This window comes from Parasteatoda tepidariorum, chromosome 9, assembly GCF_043381705.1.
Source record: "Parasteatoda tepidariorum isolate YZ-2023 chromosome 9, CAS_Ptep_4.0, whole genome shotgun sequence".
Taxonomy (NCBI): domain Eukaryota; kingdom Metazoa; phylum Arthropoda; class Arachnida; order Araneae; family Theridiidae; genus Parasteatoda; species Parasteatoda tepidariorum.
Window position 1 is genome coordinate 80,492,786 of NC_092212.1, and position 26,179 is coordinate 80,518,964.

General features: G+C 30.0%; 2 protein-coding genes across 7 annotated transcripts in view; one reads left to right on the forward strand and one right to left on the reverse strand.

Annotated features, from left to right (window-relative positions):
* Positions 1–26,179, forward strand: part of LOC107452524 (uncharacterized) — a 69,146-nt gene that overhangs the window by 30,848 nt on the left and 12,119 nt on the right. The window contains exon 1 of one of the 6 annotated variants that reach the window (XM_043044189.2): positions 24,324–24,420. The exons of 4 other annotated variants lie outside the window; for them this stretch is intronic. The gene's annotated coding sequence lies outside the window, so the exon portion shown is untranslated. Of the gene's footprint in view, positions 1–24,323; positions 24,421–26,179 lie in introns of those variants that run through there. One more of the 6 variants, XM_016069016.3, reaches the window with a different exon arrangement.
* Positions 13,242–22,372, reverse strand: LOC107452523 (uncharacterized). Its single transcript, XM_043044192.2, has 4 exons — positions 22,258–22,372; positions 19,825–19,904; positions 17,740–18,402; positions 13,242–14,312 (listed from the first exon to the last, which is right to left on the reverse strand). The coding sequence occupies exons 2-4, from the start codon at positions 19,889–19,891 to the stop codon at positions 13,690–13,692; spliced, it is 1,353 nt and encodes a 450-aa protein (XP_042900126.1). The 5' UTR covers positions 19,892–19,904; positions 22,258–22,372; the 3' UTR covers positions 13,242–13,689.

Sequence of the window (26,179 nt, forward strand, 5' to 3'; positions counted from 1 at the left end):
GGTTCACCTCACTAAAGGCGAACGCTCTATCCCCTATAGGCCTGATTGCCGAACGACCTGACCAATTATCGCGTTTTTCAATCATTTCACAAATAGTTTCGCCTGCATATACCCCATAGTATGTAATGCAATAAAAAAAATCAGTTTGTTGGAATTTCTTTACGAGAAAACCTCCTTAATACTTTTTTGAGTAAACTAATGGGAACATAATATTTCATAGTTTATGGTTAAGCCCTACGTTTTGAGAAAAAAAGAAGAAAAAAGCGTGTTGTAAATAAAGAGGGTTTATTCAGAGAAAGTAGGTTTTTGTATCTGATTCCGTAGATATTGTTGTTGACGTATGCCTGTTCAGGCAGAGGGGGTACGACTGTTCTTGTTTTCCAGTGGCGCCATCTATGGCAAAGAACTTGACTTATGCAGCACCAATTCGTCACACCCGTTTATAGGGCGAACCCATTCATACATCCATTCATTCATCCATAGATCGTAATTTTTGACCTGAATCAGAGAACGATCGATCTCCAATCCAGTACCCTCAGAGATATTGATTTGTTATGGGAACATGAAGGACTTTGCCACTCGACAGATTTAACCTGAATCAGTCACCATTTACTACACTGGGAAACTTCAGTCGGCTGGAATCGAACCCACGAACTATTGGACATAGGCCCAGCACCCTACCGACCAGGCAATCCCTGCCGATTCCGCAGATTAAAAAAAATTAATTAGCATAAAGATTAGCTTTTCGAACCATTAAAGTTCCTGCTTATAATTTCAAAACGTTTAGTTCAAAAGTTAAGCTTTTTTTCTTTCTGCTTTGTACATAACTTGACGCAGTTTCCTCTGCCGTGCACCAATCATAATATTATGCTTTCAACAGTACACCATACTGCTCGTTCAGCTTAACTGTGTGCATAGGATTAAAATGTTTTCTTTTCCACAAAATTTAAAGTTTTTTAATTGTTATTTTTTCTATTTATTTATTTGATTGTTCTACATAAAATATTTTTTTGCTTTAAAAATTACTAAGTTTAGAATGTCGTAGAAAATTTCATGTATGACAATTTAAAAAAGAAAATGTTAATCATCATTTATGAAAAAAGAAAAATGATAAATGATTTCTAAAGAATTCTTTTTGAAAAAAGAACCTTAATAGCGGATAAAAAAGTTTCATAATTTTGAGGAAAATGTTTTTAATTTGTGCTGTTAATTTCAGAGATTTGGCGAAAATTCCACTGATATTCTAAAACCAATTCATTTAACCAAGGAAAATAAATAAAATTACAGTTAATATGTTTTAAATTCCTCTCAAAACTTTTAGTCAGATTTCTTTATCCTGTCTAGCTTTTAAAAAATATTTTGTGTATAAAGCTCAAATATTTTTAAAATTCAATTGATAAACCATTTTAAAAAGTCGCAAACTTGGCGAGATTTTTTTCAATACCGCGGTTTTTTCTCACATGTTGGTGGCTAATGATTCGAGAATGATTATTCAGAGAAAGTACGTTTTTGTGGTCGTAGTTTTAGTATTTATTTCGAAATTAGCATTAATTAGTTAGTAAATCCTAAGCAAACACGGGTTTTTTTGCTCAAAAATGTAACAAATTAAAATACCTAATATTTTTAAAGGTTTCAGTAGTAAAACTNAAAATTAAAAGACAAATTTTGGTGTGAGCTTTTCAAAACAAATTTTAGTATGTTAAAATTAAATCTTTAAAAAATTTTATCTTGTTAAAATGAGCTTTTTAATCTATATTTTAAAATGAATTTTTTTAAACAAATTTTAGTGCTCTTAAACGAGATATTTAAATGTAATTTTAGTATGCAAAAAAGAAATAGTTTAACAAACTTTAGTGCGCTAAAATAAGTTTTTTAAGATATTATGTTAAAATAAAATCTTTTAAAAATCTTTAGTGTGCTAAAATTAAATTTTCAGCAAAAAATTATTTAGTATTTCAAAATGAAATCTTTTAAACAAATTTTAGTGTATTAAAATGAGCTTTCTAAACAAATTCTAGTATGTTAAAATGAAATCTTTAACAAAATTTAGTGTGCTAAAATGAACTTTTTAAACAAAATTTTAGCATACTAAAGGAATTTTTTAAGCAAATTTTAGAGCACTTAAATTAGTTTTTTAAAATAAATTTTAGCATGTTAAAATGGAAACTATTAACTAACTTCAGTGTGCTAAAATTAGGTTTTTAAAATATTATGTTAAAATGAAATCTTTTGACAAACTTTAGTTTGTTAAAAGTAGCTTTTTAGGAACATAGAAGAAATTTTAGTATGTTAAAAGGAAATCTTTTAAGAAACTTTAGTGTGCTAAAAGGAGTTTATTAAAACAAATTTTAGTATATTAAAATGAATAATATGAATGCAAAGCATGAAATTGAAAAATAATCAACTGTACCCAAAAACATAATTAAAACTCAGGATTACAGATTGCGTTACGCAACAAGAAAAAATAGATAAGAAATAATTTACTCACTAAAGAGACTTATTTCATTATAACATTTCAAATATAAAAACGTTTTTACCTCTATTGAATTAAGCTTCTCATATTCTCAAAAACTTAAATATGAATGTTAAAATTTATATGCATTTGGCAACATATAATCTCTCTTTACCTTTTGTCTCTCTTTTATGTTACTTTCGACATAAACTAAAACAAGACCTTATAAAATAAAGATTTCTGGAGAGAAAAATACATTTTCCTACTTCAAAGATATAGAAGATAATATTTAAGAGGAGGCCATAGCGCGGCAAAAACTTTTCGCAGCCAGTTCTCTTTCATCTCAATGACTAATTTAAGATTTCAAGTATAGGAAAAGTGAATGCAGACAAATCTAGAGTAAGCAATGAAGTTTCAAATACTGAAAAGAACTTTTTAAAATATCCAAATAAAAATAAGTTATGAGACGGTAACTTAAGTTTAACGCTAAGGGAAAGTTCTCCGATAATTTTCTTCCATTTTTATATTTTGAAATTCTTTTTCCGCAATTGAAACTTTATGGCAGACTCTAGGTTTGCCTGAACGCACTTTTTCTTTCTTTTTAATTTTAAACTAGTAATGGGGGTGAAAGAAAATTGGCAACGTAAAGTTTCTCCCCTCGTATGGTGTCCTCTTAATAATTACCTAAGATGAAATATTATTTATTAAATTTCATTTTTCTTTCTTACGTGTCGTTAAATGAGACTGTCTTTTTTTACAAATTTTAATAAGAAAAAGTATTTTTTTCAAAAAAGCTTGCCGTTTTTACATTTTTTTGTAAGTTAAAAAGTCATTGAAATACCAATTAGAAATATGTTTTACGCTAAGTTCTTGAATTATATTTTAATAAAATTTTTTATTTAGAGCATGCAATGAATAATTGTGCGTGTGTAATATTCATTTAAAAATAAATACAATAAATACAAAGATTTAAGATGAAAAATTATGTATCAAATATCATTTTTCTTTCTTACGTGCCGTTAAATGAGACTGTTTTTTTTTGTTGCAATTTTTATAATAAAAAAATGTAATTTTTAAAAAAAGCTTTCTGTTTTTAATTTTTTTGTAATTTAAAAAGTCATTAAAATACCAATTAGAAATATGTTTTACACTAAGTTCTTGAATTATATTTTAATAATAATTTTTATTTAGAGCATGCAATGAATGCAATGTGCGTGTGTAATATTCATTTAAAAATAAATATAATAAATACAAAGATTTAAGATGAAAAATTATGTATCAAATATCATTTTTCTTTCTTACGTGCCGTTAAATGAGACTGTTTTTTTGTTGCAATTTTTATAATAAGAAAATGAATTTTTTAAAAAAAGCTTTCCGTTTTTAAACTTTTTTTGTAAGTTAAAAAGTCACTGAAATACCAATTAGAAATATGTTTTACACTAAGTTCTTGAATTACATTTGAATAATACTTTTTATTTAGAGCATGCATTGAATAATTGTGTCTGTGTAATATTCATTTGAAAATAAATACAATGAATACAAAGATTTGAATATTTTTTTTAATAAAACTAACGTATTGTTTATTCCTCATTTTTATCACTTGATAAAACACATTTCTGATAAAATAACTGATAACATTCATTTACAAGTATCAAATTATTACAATAACTGCTGTACCTTGTATCAAACATACTCTTATCTGATATTTTTAGAAATGTTAAAACTGATGAATTGTTTCCATACTTTTTAAAATATTTCCTTTATCAGGAATCTGCAGAATTAATTATTCGGTTCATTTATTTCGATTAAAGTTGTAGCTGTCATTTAATAAAACCTACTAAAAGATTAGTGCTGTTATATTAGTCACAAATTTCCTTATGATTTATTTTCACAGCAGTGATAAACTATGCTGCAGCACGACGAATAATTAAACATAATGAAAACATTAATATTTGCATTGAAGTTTTATTCTTTAGCATTAATTAATGGGGAATTTTCTAAAATTGGTAATTTTGGTACGATTTATTTTCTATTGATTTGGTATACTTTAGTAACAGTTATTAAGTTTGTTGTAGAATACTTTGTTTCTGTTATTGTGATAGTAGTATACTTCTCTTTATAGTTAATGTGGTTGAGGTACACTTTAGTTCCAGTTAATGTGTTTGTTGTAGAATACTTTGTTTCTGTTATTGCGATAGTAGTAGTATATTTCTCGTTATAGTTAATGTGGTTGTTGTAGACTTTAGTTCCAGTTAATGTGTTCGTTGTAGAATACTTTGTTATATTTATTATATTTATTGTGTTTGTTATATTTATTGTGATAGTAGTAATATACTTTCATTTTTGTTAATGGTGTTGAGGTATACTTTAGTTTCAGTTAATGTGTTTGTTGTAGAATACTTTGTTTCTGTTGTGATAGTAGTAGTATACTTTCATTTTTGTTAATGGTGTTGAGGTATACTTTAGTTTCAGTTAATGTATTTGTAGTAGAATACTTTGTTTCTGTTATTACGATAGTAGTAGTATATTTCTCGTTATAGTTAATGTGGTTGATGTAGACTTTAGTTCCAGTTAATGTGGTTGATGTAGACTTTAGTTCCAGTTAATGTGTTTGTTGAATACTTTGTTTCTGTTATTGTGATAGTAGTAATATACTTTCATTTTAGTTAATGGAGTTGAGGTATACTTTAGTTTCAGTTAATGTTGTTTTGGTATATTTTAGCTTCAATTAACATTGTAGTAATAATAAACTTTGCTTTCAGTTAATGCGGTTGATGCGGTACCTAATTGCGTTTCAGCTATGGTGTTGATAGTAATCTACTTTAGCTTCAGTTAAAATGGCTGTGGCGTACTTAAATTGCAATCCATTTGGATTGTAGAATACCGTAGTTTCATCTAAGAGGGTTATGTTCCACCTAATTAGTTTTAGTTAATGTGATTGTAATATACTTCAGTTTCAGTTAATGCGGTTGTAGTGCATTTTAATCAATTCGATTGATTAATTCTTTACTTTAATTTTAGTTAATGTAGTAGTGGTATACCTACATAATATATTATTACGTACGTAATACAGCATTATCTATGTAATGCAATATTGCCTACGTAGTACAGTATTATTATAAGGAGTATTTCGTTACTAATTTTACAGTTGCTAGTTTTACATAACGAATTATCCTAAACTGCTAAAGAATTGCACTTCGTTTGTTTAAGATGGAAATACAGTCAAACCCCGCTATAGTGAAGCTTCAAGGGACCGAAATTTTGGTTCACTATAACCGGGAGTTCACTATATCCGTTACTCAGGCAATTTAACCAAACTCCTCCCTTTTATTACACATTATTCAAATAAATGGCTGAAAAATATTATGTAGTCGCAAAAAATGTGTTATTTTTCATTACTCTTCGTCTTGCGTACAAAAAAAAAATTAGTAATCTTTAGCTGATGAGCAATCTTCAACAACAGATATGGAAACACTTCCCGACTCTCAAATAATTTTTCCTGAATTTCTGTTATTCCGCTTTTTAAACCTGTCTAACCTGCCATTCGAGCACATAAAAGTAATCTCATAAAATCGCTTAGGAAATTCATCGACATTTATTCAGATACTGGAAGATTGCGGCTTATTCGATTGGTGAACCACTTCAGTAATGCTTCTTCAACATCCATGTGATCTGCTTTCCTCAACTTTTTTCTGCCATCTAAATTTTTTTCAATTTTTTTCATGTTACAAACTGCAGACTTGGATAGTTTATATTCCCTGCAAATATCAGCTTAATTGCATCCATTTTTAATTTTTCTGATTATGCCTATTTTATCATCAATGGAGAACGTTTTACGCTTACTGCTCGCCATAGTCAAGTTTGAGACGCTTGTTTGCGGGATTTTTGTAACTGAACTGAGAGCAAAAAGAAGTTGAAATGAGGGCCTTATCAACACATATTAGTGTCCAACCCGTTGACCAATAATGAATAATTACTCATTCCCTCTGACAGAAAATGCATATTGATTTCACTGACACCTTACAGGCTGGGTTGGAAACATTTGCTTGGTTTGTTTAAGAATGGGAAAGTGAGATAAAAGAAGCAAACAAGAAAAAATGCTTATCGCTACATTCCCCTCTACAGATGGTTTTAAAAGTCGGTATATGTATTTATTTTGAAGTAGAAATTTCAAAATTACTACAAAAAAATCAAAAAAAAAATCAGTCGAACACAGAAAACAGTTCATTATGTCCAACTTCCTCACTTTTTTGGTTCACTATATCCACAAAAAATAACATTATACGAGCATAGCAAGGCACGGACCGAACATTTTGTTCACTATATCTGGGAGTTCACTATAAACCGTGTTCACTATATAGCGGGGTTTGACTGTATATTCATTGTTTGTATCGTAAATGCTTAAGAATGAGACAAAAATTAATATTTTGACAAATAAACATGTCTAAAAATCTGAAAATAGTGATTATGTTCGTCATTAGAAAATGACCTATGAAATCAATTTTTTGGTAAAACTAAAATTTCAAATTGCAAATTTTAGAGCCAAATTTCAATTTATTTAGATTTGAAAGAAATTGCTATTAAAGTATTTTAAAAGAGCAAAAGAAAGCTCTCGGAAATCGATATTGAATAAATAGCGATATCGCAAAAAAAAATAAAAGGATTTGCAAATGGTGGGGTATACATAAAACTAGTTTCAGATCGGTTTTGAAAGCAACAAAAGGCTCTGCTATCCACGGTGCTTTCCATAAATGCTAATAGAGAAAGATTTTGTATAGAGTTAGTTTTACGTCAAATATAACACTTCACTTATTATCCCGTTGTAATATGAAAGAATTTTGTGTTCCTTGACGATACTACGATTGGCTGGGAGAGTTTCGCGCATTCGCTATGAAGTTCAAATTGCGTTTGCAGGAAACCCGTAACGATTTGCAAGATCTACTGATAATATCAACTCATGATAAGATGAAAAAAACTTTGTGTGTCTGTGTATACCTATTATAACTACTAAACCAGTTGGACCAGGATCCTGAAAATCAGAGAGCGGATGCCAAGAACATATTTTGCCTCCAATCCTGAAAATCTTGAACTCTTTTTTTAATTATTTTGACTTCAAAAAATGCTTGAAAAATGATTCTTTCCAGAAGGTTTAGCATTAAGCTCCATTATCTGCAGACAATTAGATACCTGCAAGTGATGTCATCCTTGGTAAATCGTAGTTAAGATCGTAGTTAAGCTGATTCAGAAGACAATCTGGTTTGACACACGCGTGACGTTGCTTATAGGGTATCCAGTTGAGTAATTGCCACACGAGAAGAAAACGGCCACTGATACCCAGACACATGACTATGATTTCAACCTCAGACCGCCAGCTGATCGTACATTAACAAGATGGCGTCTCAAAGTCGAGCTAAGTTTCTCCACATAAGTTAGAATGTTACTGTAATGACTATATTCCATGCAAATAATCACACCAGATTTTTATAATAATAAACTTAACTTTATTCAAAACTAAAAGAAACTAGTCATTATTTTTACTTAGCTCAGAGCATCCAGCTCTTAAACAACCAAGGGAGACCCTCTCCCGACCAAGATAAACATACATCTACCTCGATTCCTAGCATGCCCCGAAGGGGTGACACAATGCGCCAAGTGCGCCTGAACGATCCCCAAACAGTTGCCAAACATTACAGTTACTTAACACAAAGTTAATTGACAAGATGGCGTCTCAAAGTCGAGCTAAGTTTCTCCACATAAGTTGGAATGTTACTTAACACAAAATTAATTAACAAGATGGCGTCTCAAAGTCGAGCAAAGTTTCTCCACATAAGTTAGAATGTTACTTTACACAAAATTAATTAACAAGATGGCGTCTCAAAGTCGAGCTAAGTTTCTCCACATAAGTTAGAATGTTACTTAACACAAAATTAATTAAATAGAACACCGTATCGCATATCGAATTCGTTAAAATATAATTCTCTCTCGTCTAAGTCTTAACTTAGATTTATTATTTGTTATGTATTTTATTGGGCCAAGATATATTTTTGTCTTGTGTAACCGGCAACTTCAATGCATAATTAGTTTGTTTATGTTCTACATTGCTCGTACCCGACTTTGTGTTAAGTAAGAAGTATGTATTAAAAGAAATGAAATATTTGTGAAAGAATCTTTATGAAAGAATATAGAGTGTGTCACTGAAAGGAACCTATACTTGATAGGCTTGTTTAATAGTTGCTAACGCAAACAAATGCTACGTTTCAGCAACCAATTAGGATTGACATACGCACTCTACGTCACTTGCAGGTATTCCATTGAATCTAATTTAAATCTCATAGTAAGGCATAATCACTTCACGTCTTCTCGAGTTTCAAGCTCACAATTCTGGTTTTTCATCATTTAGAATATGATATCAGTGATGTTTTCTAGATTGCAGCCCTTATTAAATTTTTGCTGTTTCCTTGTTCATTATTTATCATTATGTTTGGTAAGCATGGGCAAAGTCAACTTTGGTGAACGTCAATAGATTAACAGCTGGGAACACCATCTGGAAGCACGTGTTATGTTTTGTAAACGTGTTTTAATAATTCCAAATAACGTAGAGTCAACAGTCATTGAAATAAAAAAGAAGTTTTGAACTAAAGTGCAAATTCATCGGGAAAACTTAATTGTGGTAAATATTTATCAGGTGTTAGCAATGATCAAGAGCATTAATTTTGACTCCCAGTTGATGAGTTGATTTTTTTAAAAAATATTACAATGTAAAGCCATTGGAGGCAACATACAATAATAAAAAAAAAGATTAAAATTTTTTAATTCTTTTTTTATTTGGATCAGTTTTTGCAGTTTCGGTTTTTGCAAGAGTAGATTGATTTTTACCCCTTGTCAAAAATAATGAGTTTTTAAACTGTTTAAAATAAAAGAAACTTTAAAAATGATATTTATATCAAATTTAAATCGATAAATGAAATTTATTTAAGTTAGTGATGCATATTTGTAACCATTTCTAGATAAGAACATTGAGAATCAATAAGTTATTTTTATTGAGGGGTTAATAATTGATGCAATGATTCTTTAAATATTTTATTTACAAGTGCTCAGTGCAAAGTTATATAATTTCTCAGTGCTAAATAAACACGAGTTCAGTGTAAAACAAAGTGCTCAGTGCAAAATAATATGAAGCACTCACTGAAAAACAATTAATAGTGCTTGGTGAAAATATAAAAAAAATATGCCTAATAAAAAATAGTGCGTGGAGTCCCTCCGCGCGGAAGAAGTGAAACTTCGTAATGTGGAAATGAAGACAAACTTTATGGTTTTAAAATTATGGTTTTTCTTTAAGACAAACTTTATTAACATTGCTTACAATTCACAATTGATCGCATCTTTTAATTATCATTTTCGAGTGGAGAAATATCTAAATATATAACATTTACAATATGATAACTAAAGTAAGATACGAAATGTTTGAGTTCTATTTTTTTTAAATATTTCTTGCAAAAACTGCATCAATGGTAGTTCTCCCTTTGGTTGTTGGATCATTCCTACCATTTATCATTTCCAATCCAAATTTGTCTTTAAGGAAGGTTAATAATGTTTCAGCTTCAGGTAACGAGAAATTCACATTAAAATCTCCTGCAAGGATCACAGGCCACTCGTTGCCATGGTAGCGTTAAACGTTTAACGCAACCTTGTTGGAAGTCGCATTAGAAGTTTCACTTCAAAAAAATTAAATAAGTCCAACATAAAAATCAACTAAGTTCTGAAAATGTGAGAATTTTTAGAATCATTGCTAAAAAGAGGGCGCAGAAACAACTTTTGTGTCTGTCTTTAAAATTAAAAATGCTGTGTACTCAATTCGATGCTTGATAAGAGCTCAGAATTATAAAATTTCAAAGAGTGGAAAATATAAAAATTATTTTTATTAAATTGTGAGCAATGCATTTTTATGCAATTTTTGTGAGCAATGCATTTTTATTAGCTTTCTTTTAAAGAGATTTGGATATTAATGGTTCAGAAAAAGTTCTTAGAAATTGACGAAGTCATTCTAAAATGCTTTCTTTAAGAGTGCTAAGTAAGAAAAAAGCGAGTTTATTTTAAAACAATAAAAAAGTACAAGAGGAAATACAATGAAAGTACTCAGCGCAAACAATATATGCTTAATATACCCGTAAAACTAAATAAACCCGTAAGAGCTTTTAAAACTGTAAACCGGAACCATGGGCAATAATTCTTACAACATACTTTTACTCAACAAAGTTGATCGGTGTTTTATAAATACTATAACTTAAAACATCCTTTAGTTTCCCAAGTAGAATTTTTCTAAGATTTGCAGTAAAATAATTAATAAGAACAATTTTATCTAATTTGCTTTTAGCTTGTATAAGTGGGACATCAGCAACAATCATAATTTTCCCTAAGTTAGTCACACTAAAATCCAGCATACTGGGTATATTAACCTTAACTGTAGTTGAGATTTTGGCAGCAAGTCTTGCATCATCCACAAGAGCAACAATGTTGAAAACAGATATTGTATTTCCGTTGTGCGATTCAGCGCTGTAAGAAAACCTCAGCTTCTGTTGAAATTCAAGAGGACAGGTGAATGTTATATTTGTTGACCTCAAAAATGGTTGAGTGCAGTTCTGAGTACGTTTGATTTCGGTTAAATGTTCTAGATAGCCATTGTTAAGTTCCACGTAGTTGTTCTTTTCGTTCGAAATATGTGCATTGTCTATTCGATCGTTTGGGAGGAAGTATGGTTCCAATTTGCTGTAGTGTGCTTCAAAAATAAATCGGTTTCTTAGAACGGTGTCAATGTAATTGTTGGGAGCTTCCTTTGGGTGTACTAGCTCCCCTGAAATTAAATATTAAATGCAGGAAATTAATAACATAAACACAAATAGTAGACAAAAGAAAAGAGAACTAAATTCCTGAAAAACTTTCTATTTCGCTACAGAGTTTCGCCGCTCATTATACTTAAGCAAGAACATTACAGTTTATCTAGTGATCGCAATGTCATTCACATTTGTTAAAACTTTCAGATTTATATTCAGAATTTTCATCATTATGAACACAAGGTAAAAGAGCAGCGATGGCTCAGGGGATAGAGCATCCGCCTTCCAATGAGGGGAACCGGGTTCGAATCCCAGCGATGGCTGGTTGATACGAATCGAATTCCGCGTCCGGTTTCAACCGACCCACAGTGCTGCCGTGAAATATCCTCAGTGGTAAACGGATCATGGGTCAAAATCTCCTTGTCGTCAGACTAACCGTGGGAGGTTTCCGTGGTCTTCCTCCCCATGAAACGCAAATGTGGGTTAGTTCCATCAAAAAAGTTCTCCACGAAGACAAATTTTTCCCAATACTTGTTCCTGAAGTTCCCTTGTCTTCTGGATTGGGTTCAAAATTACAAGACTACGGAGTTGAACATTAATAGTCCTAAACCCAAAAATTGGGCTGGCTGCTCAACGACGGTTATAATTATGATATGATCACAGGGTAGTTTTATGCAAATGAACTAATACGTAGTAGTGTTGTCGTTAGAGGGATAGTGTTCATACATTAAAAAAGATAAAATTGATTGATGATTGAGATGATTTGGAACCTTTATTTCGTGCACATTGATGCACATTTTCGTGCACACTAAAAACTATTCGTAAAAAGAATAGTCGTCTCAAAATTGCACAATTTTCCCACTCTTCACACTTTTCCTTCTCCATTACCATGATTTCTTCTACTTTTGCTTTTCCTCTTTGGACAGTACGTTTTATTTGGAATATACTTGCGTGAGGAATAAAGCAAGCAATAATAACTGAGAGGGTAAAGATGCTGAGTTTTGGGAAATCATGTAACATTGAGATGCTTCTACTTGCAAAAAGTATAAATATTTGTTATGTCTAATGTACCTTATAAGGCTAATGTTAAGGGATATACTAATGATAAGGTTTATTCCTTTTTATTACAATAATGTGTTTTGTCACACTGTCAATATTCTGAAGGAGGTTTTGAGATTTTACTTTGTGGCGTTGGTCACCACTACCCCTAGAAGATCTCAATATTTTTTAGCATTTTAAGATTGAAACTTAAAAAATTTTTTGACATCAAGATCAACAATCATTTAACCTTTTGCTTTCTGATATTCAGATGCATACTTATCAGCATATCGATGCATATGTATCAACATATCGTATCAAGAAGAATGAGGAATCAAAGCTGCTTTAAAGATATGTGCGCAAACAAAATTAGTAGTCAAAATAAATTAGACATCAGTTTAGAATAATAAAATACACAGTGACTTAATGCTATTATTCCAATTTGGATGTGCAATAATTTAGAAAACAACTAAAATAGCTAAGTTCTGTTTCTTGCTTATGAGTTTGAAATTTAAAACTTTCATCAAGTTTGGGATTTAAATGTAAAGCGATTGTGCAAATTTACACAGAAAAACTTAAAAATATTATGGACTGCTTGCAATTTTTGTTTTTATGTAACAATGAAAAAGTAAGACGTAGATTTATGACTAAATTAGCTCATATAAATAAAAAGCAAAAGAAAGATAAAGAAAAAATAAAATTTTTTAGATAAAGAAAAAATTAGTTTTTTCCTTTTAATTTCTTTTTTTAATTTTATAGATTTAAAAAAAAACTTTAATTGAAGCCGAAACATGCGTAAGCAACAGAATATAGATGTTATAGCACATCAAACCTGAAAATATAATTATTAGTCACTTTTACATTCACTGTTAAAATTCTTAATTTTTTTTAATTCACAGAGAAAAAGAAAATATCAAGCCTAAATTCAGCAAATTTTTATTTAATTGCTTTAGAAATACAATTGCATACTTTAAACAATTCATGTATTTAACATTTTTTAGTTGAATTTAAATTAAAAAGATTTTTAGGGACTTTTTTGACTTGAACATTTTCTATTGGATTGACTTCAAAACTCTATCCGAGTGTATTAAATTTTTTTTTTACTTTTAAGAATATTATGATTCGTTATTTTTCTTATTTTTGTTGAACAAGGAGGTTATTTTTTTAGAAAATTGTTTTTAAAATCATTTTTATTAAATTTCGTTAAAAATGTGTCACTTTAATAAGAAACACATTCGAGCAGCAGTTATTTTGTATCATTTCTGCATAAGAAATGCTTAGTTAAGTCAAGTCACTTAGTATATTATATTACATCTATAAAAGTAAAAAGGGGCACATTAATCAGCAAATTATACCAATTGCGAAATTTCATTCAACAAAATGAATTGGTGTTTTGTAAATACTATAACCTAAAACATCTTTTAACTTTCCAAGAAGAATTTTTCTAACTTTCTCAGAAAAGTGTTTTATAAGTTTATTTTTATTGAATGTGCCTTCAGCTTGCATGGATGGACCATCTGTTACAACATATGCCGCCTTTACCGTAACTCTTCCCAAGTTATTCACATTCAAATCCAGCATACTTGGTATGTTATCCTTAACCGTAGTCGTGATTTTGGCACTAAGCCTTGTAGCATCTACTAGAGCAAGTAAGTCAAAATTAGATACTGTATTTCCGTTATGAGATTCAGTCGGAGACAAGAACTTCAACTGTTGCTGAAAGCCAAGAAAGCAGGTGAAAGTTACATTTGTTGACCTCAAAATAGGTTGAGAGCAGTCCTGAATGCGTTTGAGTTCGCCTAAGTGTTCCAAAAAGCCATTTTTGAGTTCTACGTAGTTGTCTTTTTCGTTCGAAATGTACACGTTGTCTATGCGATCGTCCGGAAGAAAGTATGGATCCAAATTGCTGTAGTCTGATTCGAAGAGGAATCTTGTTTCAAGAACGCTGTCGATGTAACTGTTTGAGTCTTCTTTGGTGTAAACAGGTTCACCTAGAATCAAATGCTAAATTTAATGAATAAGTACCGTATGTTCCAAAATTTGACCGAGGATTGGAAAACAAAGATATATTTCTCTATTGGTACCTGTTCACGCCAATTACAATCACCAAAGAACCAAAACGTTTTAGAACTTGATTTTTATTTTTTAAAAATGTGTAATGGCTACCAGAATTATGCTATTCGAATTAATTCTCTTATGTATTGCACTTTTTGTTTCTCGCAGTGCAGAAGTAACTAAAACTCAACAATTAGGCTCAGGTACCGATGTGGAAATCTTCTCCAAAAGTTTTTTTTTTTTTAAAAACTGGAGGATATAAAAATAAATGGTTTGCTGTGTTTTGCAAGTTATTCGAAACAAATTTCAAAATTAGTTACAAAGCTCATCAACATATGGCGCTCCTGATTTTATTTTATTTTATAATTTTATAACCGTCTTTAAACAGCCGACCCAATACTGGGTTTACTACTACCATAAGACAAGAAAGCTCCTGGATCAGTACCCCTCCAGAGGTATTGATTTGTTATGGGAACATCGTGGATTTTGTGAACAGACAGATTTAACGTGCATCAATCACCATTTGCCACACGGGGAGTTTTCGGGCGGCGGGCATCGAAACCACAATCTTTTCGATACGGGCTCAGTGCCCTACCAACCAGGCTATCCCTTTGCTCCTGATTGAAAATTTATGAAACGAAGTTATCTTCTGCATTTCAGACCATTCTATAACGAATATTTGTAACAGGGCAATTCCACGGAAGTGTCAACTTTTAAGTGAAATTTTTTTTTTATGAATTGCATATTTTAATTTTAAAAATATGTTCAAAAATAGCCAAAGTCTACATATTGCCGTTTCATTTTTGATAATTTTAAATTTTTTGAATCAGGCAGCATTCTAAAGTAATCACATGGCTGGCAAGTGAATTGTTCACATTTGTGCTCAAATTATTTTCTTGACAAATACTTATAAAATAAAAGAAATGTATCTTTCTTTTGCAATATTTTGATAAAAATATGCATATAGTACAANTGTCGTACTTTCCTGATAACCACATGGATTTTTTGTTAGTTAAAAATAGTTAAGTAAAAAATGTTACAATTGACCCCACTCTCCCCTACCGGATGTCCCAAAATTTGACCGATGATTGAAAAACAAAGATATATTTCTGTATCGGTACCTTTTCATGCCAATTACAAACGCTGAAGAACCAAGAAGTCTTAGAACTTGATTTTTATTTCTTAAAAATGTGTAATGGCTACCGGAAGTATACTATTCGAATTAATTCCCTTATGTATTGCACTTTTAATTTCTCGCGGCACAGAATTCACTAAAACTCAACGATTAGGCTCAGGTACCTATGCGGAAATCTTCCCTCAAACAATTTTTTTTAAAAAGAACTAGAGGATATAATAATAAATGGTTTGCTGTGTTTTGCAAGCTATTCAAACAAATTTCGAAATTATTTACAAAGTTCATCAACATCCGGCGCTCCTCTGATTTTATTTTATTTTATAGTTTTATAACCGTCCTGGAACAGCTGACCCAATTCTGGGTTTACCACTACCACTGTTCACCTCCGTATCCTTGCAATTTTGATCCCAATCCAGAAGACAAGGAAGCTCCTGGATCAGCCCCCAGAGGTACTGATTTGTTATGTGAACATGGTGGATTTTGTGAACAGACGGTTTTAACGTGCATCAGTCACCATTTGCAACACGGGGAGTTTTCGCCCGGCGGGCATCGAACCCACAATCTTTTCGATATGGGCCCAGTGCCCTACCAACCAGGCTATCCCTTGCTCCTGATAGAAAATTTGTGAAACGAAGTTATCTTCTGCATTTCAGACCATTCTATTACGAATATTTGCACCAGTCACATTTTGTTCTCAGTCAACACCTTGTTGATGCTGTTGTTGTTGTTGTTAATTTACGTCGCACTAGAACTGCACAATGGGCTATTGGCGACGGTCTGGGAAACATCCCGGAGGATGATCCGAAGACATGCCATCACAAATTAGATCCTCTGCGGAGGGGATGGCACCCCCGCTTCGGTAACCCGACGACCTGCGCGCGAAGTCGAGCATTTTACGGTAGCACAGTTTAACGAGGACCCATACCGCACACCCTCGGTCCCTACGCAGACTGATCCAAGTGGTCACCCACCCGCACACTGACCGTAGCCAGTGATGCTTGACCTCGGTGATCTGCTGGGAACCGCGTCTTAACGATCAGTCCACTGCGGGACTACTTTGTTGATGCAAATACAGTTATTGCGAAAACTATGTTTTATATTTCCTCTTAATTGTCAGATCCTTTTGTTGAGGGAATTTTAAACTGATTTTTGCACTACGAGATTTAACGAGTTATTTTTATATATTTTTATTTTTAGTCCCTGCCGATCAGCCTGTGTAGGGGGCAGGGAACTGTCCTTGCATCAGAAAGGTCCTGGGTTCGAATCCCGTTCAAGACATGGATGTTTCTTTCTCTCTATCTGTGTTCTATGTCCTTTCTCCTTTGTGTGTGAATGTGACTCGCCCTATAAGAGGGTTGTTGAAGTGTGGCGTGGGAGACGCTGCTCCACCACCGTGGCTTCGCCACAGGTGCCCACTGGGTAACGAAAAGAGAGTTAGCAGTTTTGGCACTTACTGTGGCCAATGGGCAATAGTTCAATGGACCCACCATTAAAAAAATTTTTTTTAGTCCCTTAGCACTGTGCTCGTCGAGATTAAGTCTCAATAGATTTGACAAGTTTTTTTTTTAAACATAATTTTCCTCCTGCACTTGAAAAATTAGTTAAGAGTTGAAGATGATTTCAGTACATTGCATTATAATATTGTGAAAATATACAAATATACCGCAACCTAAATAAGGAATTGAGTTGCACAATGTGTAATTACAGAGCCGTGGTGGCTCAGGGGATAGAGCTCTCGCATCCAAATAATATTGCCCCGAAATGAGGCTACCCGGGCTTGAATCCCAGCAATCGCTGGTCGATACGAATTTCACACCGACTACAGTTCAGACTTAAAATATCCTCACTGGTAGAAGGATCATGGGTTAAGGTCCCCTTGTTGTTAGGGTAACCGTCGGAGGTTTCTTGGCCTCCCTCGCCATATAAAAAAAATACTGGTTTATTCTATCACAATGTCCCAATGCTTGATCTCGGAGTTCCTTTGTCTTCTAGATTGATTTTAAAATTGCAGGGCTACTGAGTTGAACAGTGATAAACTAAAAATTGGGTCGGCTGTCCAATAACGGTAAAAAATTAAAATAAAATGTGGAACTACAGTATCGCATAATCAAACTAAGGAAATACGATAAAATGTTTAAATTAACACCATATTAAATTTTCAGCAAATACAAACGACATCATGAATCAACTCGCACCATAAATATTAGTAGTTTAATATTTATAATTACCTATTAATGTTTCATCTTCTGTCGTTGTTATTTCAAGTCCCCCGGTGTCTAAATCGAACTTCTCCAGGGAAAATGGCTTTTCTTTCATTCTTTCCTCCGCAAGCCTCCTCATCTGAACTTCAACCAGTTTTTCCGTCAACGCTTTGAAAAACTGACCAATACTGACCTTCGTTGTCTCTTCCATCCATCCCAAAAATTTCATTCCCTCGACCCCAACTGTTATGTTACTAATATAATCAACGTTTAAGCTCTCTAACACAGATTCTTTGCCTTCGGCATCCAAAGAAATCGTTGTACTGACAAGCACCTTTGAAGTGTCTCCTTTCACAGATACGGCTTTGTTGATGTTTATAGCCTTCACGGAGCCTGTGAAATTGAAAAACATCTTTTCGATTTCCAATTTGGCGCTCACTTTTAACCTCCCTTGTTCGAAAGACAGAGAACAGGAGGACACACGATGGAGGTTTCGTAGACCGCTTATGTATCCTTCTGTTAGCTTGGCCTCTCCTTTGAAGTCAATGAACACAACTTTCTTGTGAAATGTTAAAAGACTCTCGTTGATTGGATGAGGGTCGAAATAGTCGCCATTTTCTTCCAGAACTTCCTGGATCATTGAGTCTATGTAATCATTGCAGCTCAAGATGGCTTGTTTGTAACCACCTGCTAAAGTAAGTAAATGATTTGCTGTTACATTGTGTAAATACCAACTAATAACATTATTCATAAAATTGCATCATGTATCATCAACCTAGTTGATTTGTTTCTGAAATTCTATAATTCAGTAGCTCCAAGCGAAGTTGCAGAATTCGAAGCGAGATTTTATTTCTTTTTATTTCTAAGAGGCTGTTTGAGGCAGTGCCATCAAATAAGCAATGGAGATTGCTTAACTTTGGTGATTTGCTAGATTTCTTGACGGAGAGAAGCTACGATCATGAAACAAATTTAGTAGAGTGGTTTAGCGTCAAAATATGAATTTTTTGCATAGGAATGTATGGTATACAGTGGCATGTTAAGGCAAAATAAATAAATAAATAAAATGAAATAAAATAAAAATTACGCTAGAGGAAAAGTATGTTGACTTACTGGACGACTTCATTGTATGGTATGAGTGACCATTGGGGTTGCAAGCATGATCTCGCAAATTTTCAGCATGTTCGACAGTCCTTTCTACTACGGTACCTACCGAGTACGTACTGGTTGCAATTTTGAGCATTTATTGAAAATATTGTATTGCTACAAAAAACCACTTTGTGTGGATTTTGAAAATAAACACATTTTCTCTTGTCATTTTTTTGCGTTCATGCCTTAACACGTCACATCCCATATTCGTATACAAAAAATACAAGTTTTAGTACGCTACACCACCATTGCAAGTTTGTCTTATGATCGTCGAAACATCTCCAATATTTCCTAAATTTAATTATTTTTAGTATTTTTCAAAACCCTTAAAGTAATTTTGGCAGAACAAAAAAACGTGTTCAACATATTGTTCAACATATAGAATGCGACGAAAAATGCTTACATATTAAGAAACATTATCATCGTAGTTTGGAAAACATTCCATCCTTACGTTCCAGAATCTACGTATAACAACGCCATCTGCCGCTTCTTTCTTTAGTGAGGATTCTACGATGAATTTAAATTCTTGCATTTTTGATCCTTGTGCTTAAAGATGGATATTTTAATGGAATTATGTATCTACATGTTATATACTTAAATAGTTAATGTAAATTTTTACATATGGGGTTTATAATGAATTACTTTCAGTAAATACATAAAAATTATCCAAATATTTTTCCCCAACCGCTAAAACACTAATAGTGAGCAGTGCTATAATGTGTCCAAATTTAATGCGTCCATTTTCATGTGCCTTATAATTTGTATAGTAAGTCTAAACAAAGTGGTCTGAAATGAGGATTTAAATATGAAAAAACGTCAAGATCTGTCGATTTAGAACAGTTATTTATAACAGATAATTTTTTAAAAGTAACCGTTACATTTCATCTGTGGAATATAAGGAGAACGAAAAAATATCTAAAATTAATAATTATATTTTAAACAAATTCGACTTATAATTTTACTTACTTTTGCTGGAGTCGACAATTGTTGGACTCAAATAGAAAATGGACAGCAAAAGGCAAAGTATCTTCATAATTGGCTGAATTCTGAAAAAATAAATAAATTATTAGATTTTAAATTCAAAGCTTCTGTAATGTGAAATATTTTAGCAATTTTTTGAAATTTTTTACATCAGGCAAAAGTCACTCCATTAATGATTTAAGGTCGCTTTCAAAGTATTGTAAATGTGTTCTAAATATGCAATTCATTAAAAAGGACGTTCGCTAATTGCGCAAAATTTTGAACTAATTTTTCATCAGCTCGAACGAAATTTCATTTCTTCTTTATATTAAAATTGCATATTTTTCTGAGCAATGTTTTTGGTTATAGACAAATTTAACGTAATGTTGTTTAGTTACGTAAGCAAGGTTAAATTTAACAAAGTTCAGATAAATAAAATTTAATTATTTTAAAGTGCTGTACCAGAAAGTACACTAAAAATCCTTCATTCCCGATTATTTCGGATCTTAAGTCATTTTTCTTCTTGTTTTACACGTGTTCTTTGTTTGAAAAAACAACTTTGGATAAAAGAGTAACTTTTCTCAACTAAATTTCGTTAAGAACCGATAAGTAAAGATAAAAAATTTAAAGCAATGGAATTAGCATTTTAAATTATATGCGTAATGCTGTTTTTTTAATTTTTTTAAATTTTTGTTAAATTTTTTTTTTAAATTAACAAAAACAGGTTTGGATGTTATTAAAATTTTTTTTAAACAAAAATGACGTATAAGCTGAGATATTTTCATAAAAATCCAAAAACAAACTTATTCTTAATTAACTTTTCTTAAAATGCAATGTGCAGATTCGGATTTGTTTAATTTTGTCAACAAAAAGTTTTGAAAAAACTCCGAACATAACGCTTCTTATATCTGATTGGTTTCAAGTTCGACAGTGCCATAATATTATCAGTAAACCAGTAAGAGTTTTTATCAGCATTATCAGTATTAGTATTATCAATTTTGAAAAATACTACCAGTAACAGTAAATATAAATCATCAGGTTAATTACGATCATTAAATAAGGAAATTGAAATCATATTTAACATTTTACACTTTGTTTACGATGGTTGAGTTTATCATTAATGTATTTATAGAATAAATATTATTGTATTAATAGTATTGTATAAATAGTATTGTATCAATAGTACTATATTAATAGTACTGCATAAATAGTATTGTATCAATAGTATTGTATAAATAGTATTGTATGAATAGTATTATATTAATAGTATTGTACAAATAGTATTGTATAAATAGTATTGTTTAAAAAGCATTGTATCAATAGTATTGCATTAATAGTATTGTGTTAATATTATTGTACGAATAGTATTCTATAAATAGTGTTGTATAAATAGTATTGTATTAATAGTACTGTATTATTAGTGTAGTATTAATAGTAATGTGTAAATAGTATTGTATGAATAATATTATTTATAAATTGTATTGTATTAATAATACTATTTTAATAATACATTTTAATAATACTATTTTAATGGTACTGCATAAATAGTATTGTATAAATAGTATTGTATGACCAGTATTGTATAAATAGTATTGCATCAATAGTATTGTATAAATATTATTGTATTAATAGTATTATATTAATAGTATTGTATCAATAGTACTATATTAATAGTACTGCAAAAATAGTATTGTATAAATAGTATTGTATTAATAGTATTATATTAATAGTATTGTTTAAATAGTATTGTATCAATAGTACTATATTAATAGTTCTGCATAAATAGTATTGTATAAATAGTATTGTATTAATAGTATTATATTAATAGTATTGTTTAAATAGTATTGTATCAATAGTACTATATTAATAGTTCTGCATAAATAGTATTGTATAAATAGTATTGTATGAATAGTATTATATTAATAGTATTGTACAAATAGTATTGTATAAATAGTATTGTTTAAAAAGCATTGTATCAATAGTATTGCATTAATAGTATTGTGTTAATATTATTGTACGAAAAGTATTCTATAAATAGTGTTGTATAAATAGTATTGTATTAATAGTACTGTATTATTAGTACTGCATTAACAGTGTAGTATTAATAGTAATGTATAAATAGTATTGTATGAATAATATTATTTATAAATTGTATTGTAATTTATAAATTGTATTGTATTAATAATACTATTTTAATAATGCATTTTAATAATACTATTTTAATGGTACTGCATAAATAGTATTGTATAAATAGTATTGTATAAATAGTATTGTATGACTAGTATTGTATAAATAGTATTGTATCAATATTGTATTAATAGTATTGTATTATTAGCATTGTATAAATAGTATTATATTAATTTGGATAGATAATATTTGAAATTTAAATTTGTTCTATAAAAGGAGGAACAAAAGGCAAGAACTAGGACATAAACTTACCTATATTACTTCAAAAAGTAAATTTCTGTTAAATCTCAGGCTAAAATCAACTATCGGTATTTGCGTGCGATTAAACATCTGTTGTCATGAAGATATGAATGTGCAACTTATTTATAAAAGTTATAGGAATTTCAACAGATTATATAAGTTTCCTTAAACTGGAAGATTGGAAAAGGATACAAGTCGAGTGATAACTATCGAAATTAGATTTTGTTTATTGTGTTAAAAATAATTCTTCCACTTATAAGAAATGTATGAAATGAAAAAAAAAAACTTTTTTTCTCACTCGTACTAAAATTAAAAGGAAAATTTGCAAATGAATATTTCATTGGCTAACAAACCATGCTTTCAAGAAAAAATAAAATAATGTCATTTAGTTACCTTTTAAAAATTACTTGGAAATGAAAACTTTCATTTTTAATTATATAATATCCTCTAGAAAGAAGGACATTTTCCATTAGAAGTTGGGTTCTTTTTACAGAACGAATATTTTTTTACAACAAAACAAAAGAGAAGAATTTCCATATAAAATGGATATTTTTCACTATAAAATTGATACGTCTCGCTACAAAACGATTATTTTTGGAAAATGAATACTCTCCATTATGAAAAGGATATTTTTCGATGAAATTCAATACTTTTCACAAAGAAATGGATATTTCACACAAGAAAATGAATTATTTATATTATAAAAGAGATATTTTTCACAAGAAAGCAGTAACTTTTTATTATGGGGATTTTCGGAAAGTAATTTCGTTTTTACCCTACAGAGGACTAAAATGTATTCTTTCACAACCAAGTTCACATTTAATCCGCATACTCATTGTTTATTTCGACAGTTAGTATAGCAAGTCTTGATTATAAGAAAGATTGATTGATTTGTCGAAAGTGGTTTTTGGTTAGTGCCCTTTCAAATATTAATATATTTTTTTTTACAATCGAAGAGGTAAAATGAATGTCCTAGCCATAATGCAAAAAAAGATGCATCAACAGTTAACAGTGCGCCAATGCCTAATCTGGATTGGCTTGCAAAATTTCAATCCGGAAATTTTGGCGTTGAAGATGAACCACATTCTTGAAGGTCAGAGGAAGTTGATGAAGACACAATTCGTTGATGCAAACTGGTAAATAACAGCTCTGAAAGATCTCTCATAGATATAATTTATCGAATTTCACCGTTCATGATAATTTGAAACTCTTAGGTGTAATCTCAAAGCTCGGCATGCAGGTTCCTCATATTCTTACGAAAAGAAATTTGTGCCCTCGCTTTGAAGTCTATGATTTGTTTCTCAAACGTCAAGAAAACGATTCATTTTTGAAGTTGAATTTGATGAAGACACAATAAAGGAATTCTTTGATGCAAACTGGTAAATAACTACCCGGGAGATAGCTCATCATTCTTAGGGGAACAATGGGTCATACAACAAAATGTGCATTTTTTTGTTTTAAAAAATACATTTTTGCTTGCTATCTGTACACACAAACAATACCTTAAGAAATAAAATTTGTAAAAGAATTTTAATATTTATTATAATAATTTAAAAACTATTTAAATTGCCCATAAATACAAATGGCTATTACTTTTTAAAAAAATAATTTCATTTTCACTTTCAATCGTTCTGATCACAAAACCGATTGAAAAAATGTTGCATAGAACGTTTTTAAAAATACAGCGGGGCGAATAGCGATAAAGACAAGAAATAAAATTCACGACCCTTGTGAGGACTAAAATATCGGATATTCTTTTTAGAATTTTTTAAATAAAGCAATATTTTCATTATTTCCTCTAAAATAAGCATTAAAAATCTGAAATAAAATATTACTCGTGAGAACATTAAATAACAACAATTTTTAAATCTTTTTGAAGTTTATTTAAAAAAAAAAGCTTACTTCTTTAAATACTAAACTTTGATTGATAAAAAAATATGTTAATTGGCAAACAAATACGGCAAGTTTCCTAATTGCAAAGTCTGAACTTTTTTTTTTGTTTCATAGAATTATTTTTAATTCATTTAAAATTTCTCCGATTCTTGACGATAAGAGTCATACAATTCTTTTTAAGAACAGTTGCTTTATCACACGGGAAATCGAACAGTTGCTTATATTCTTTGATTTAATTCTCCAATTTCTAATTTTGGCGTTGCATTGATTTAAACGACAGAGGTAAGTTTTTTTTTTGGCAAACTTTTATTTTATTTTAACTTATTTTACGGTGTTTCAAATTCTTAACTGACATTGATATTTATTATAAAGAGACAAAGTAGCAGAAAAATAGGAAAAAAATGTGTAGAATGTAATTGTATAAGAATAATTGAAATAAATAAATTACAGAATGAAATTAATGACGTGATGTTAATATAAAATGTATTGGATGTAAATAAGTTATGATAAAATAAATAAATTACTAAATTAAATTAATGGCATGATGTAAATAAATGATAATAATAAGTGTATAGGATGTAGATAAGTTTAAATTAAAACAATTAACTAAATTTAAGAATAAAATTAATAAGATTTAAATAAATAAAAATAAAATTATGTGTTGAGTGTTTATAAGTTATAATAAATCGAAGTAAATGAATTACAGAATTCAATTAATGACAAGATGTAAGTAAATAATAAAAAAATGTGTTGAATGCAGATAAGTCATGATAAAATAAATAAATTAGAGAATTAAATTGAAAACACGATGCAAGTAAGTTTCAGTAAAACACTGTATGAAATGCGAAAAAGTTAAAAGTAGAAATAAATAAATAAATTGCGGAATTACATAAGCAAGATGTAAATAATTAATAATAAATTAGTGTGTAGAATATAATTAAATGATGTATGGAATATAAGAGTGAATTGAAGCAAGTAAATAAATAACCGAATAAAATTAATAACAAGATGCAAATAAGTAAAAATAAAATCATGTTAGAATTTTAGTAAATAATAATGAAAATAAATAAATAAATTACAGAATTATATTAACAATTTGTAAATAATTCATAATAAACTAATATATAGAACGTAGAAATATACTAATTAAAACAAACAAATAAATTATAGAATAAAGTTGAAAACATGAGGAAAGTAAGTACAAATAAATTACAGTACGGAATGGTAATAAGTAGTAATAAAAATAAATAAATAAATTACAGAACTAATCTTAAGCAGAATTATTAAATAGCAATGAATGTTGTGCTTTTCATCACTTTAAACAACATTATTAAATAGCAATGAATGTTGTGCTTTTCATCACTTTAAACAACAACGAAAAAAACTTTTTTGTCAAAAATAATAGATTTTGTCACAGTTTTAGAATTATTAATTCTAAGTAATTCTATTTAATAATTACTAGCAGAATTATTAAATAGCAATGAATGTTGTGCTTTTCATCACTTTAAACAACAAAAAAAAAAACTTTTTTGTCAAAAATAATAGATTTTGTCACAGTTTTAGAATTATTAATTCTAAGTAATTCTATTTAATAATTACTAGCAGAATTATTAAATAGCAATGAATGTTGTGCTTTTCATCACTTTAAACAACAACAAAAAAAAACTTTTTTGTCAAAAATAATAGATTTTGTCACAGTTTTAGAATTATTAATTCTAAGTAATTCTATTTAATAATTACTAGCAGAATTATTAAATAGCAATGAATGTTGTGCTTTTCATCACTTTAAACAACAACAAAAAAAAACTTTTTTGTCAAAAATAATAGATTTTGTCACAGTTTTAGAATTATTAATTCTAAGTAATTCTATTTAATAATTACTAGCAGAATTATTAAATAGCAATGAATGTTGTGCTTTTCATCACTTTAAACAACAACCAAAAAAATTTGTTTTGTCAAAAATAATAGATTTAGTCAAAGTTTTAACGGTTTAATGTTACAGTTAAGTTTACATTTTAAACAGTAGCAACGGTCTGCTGCA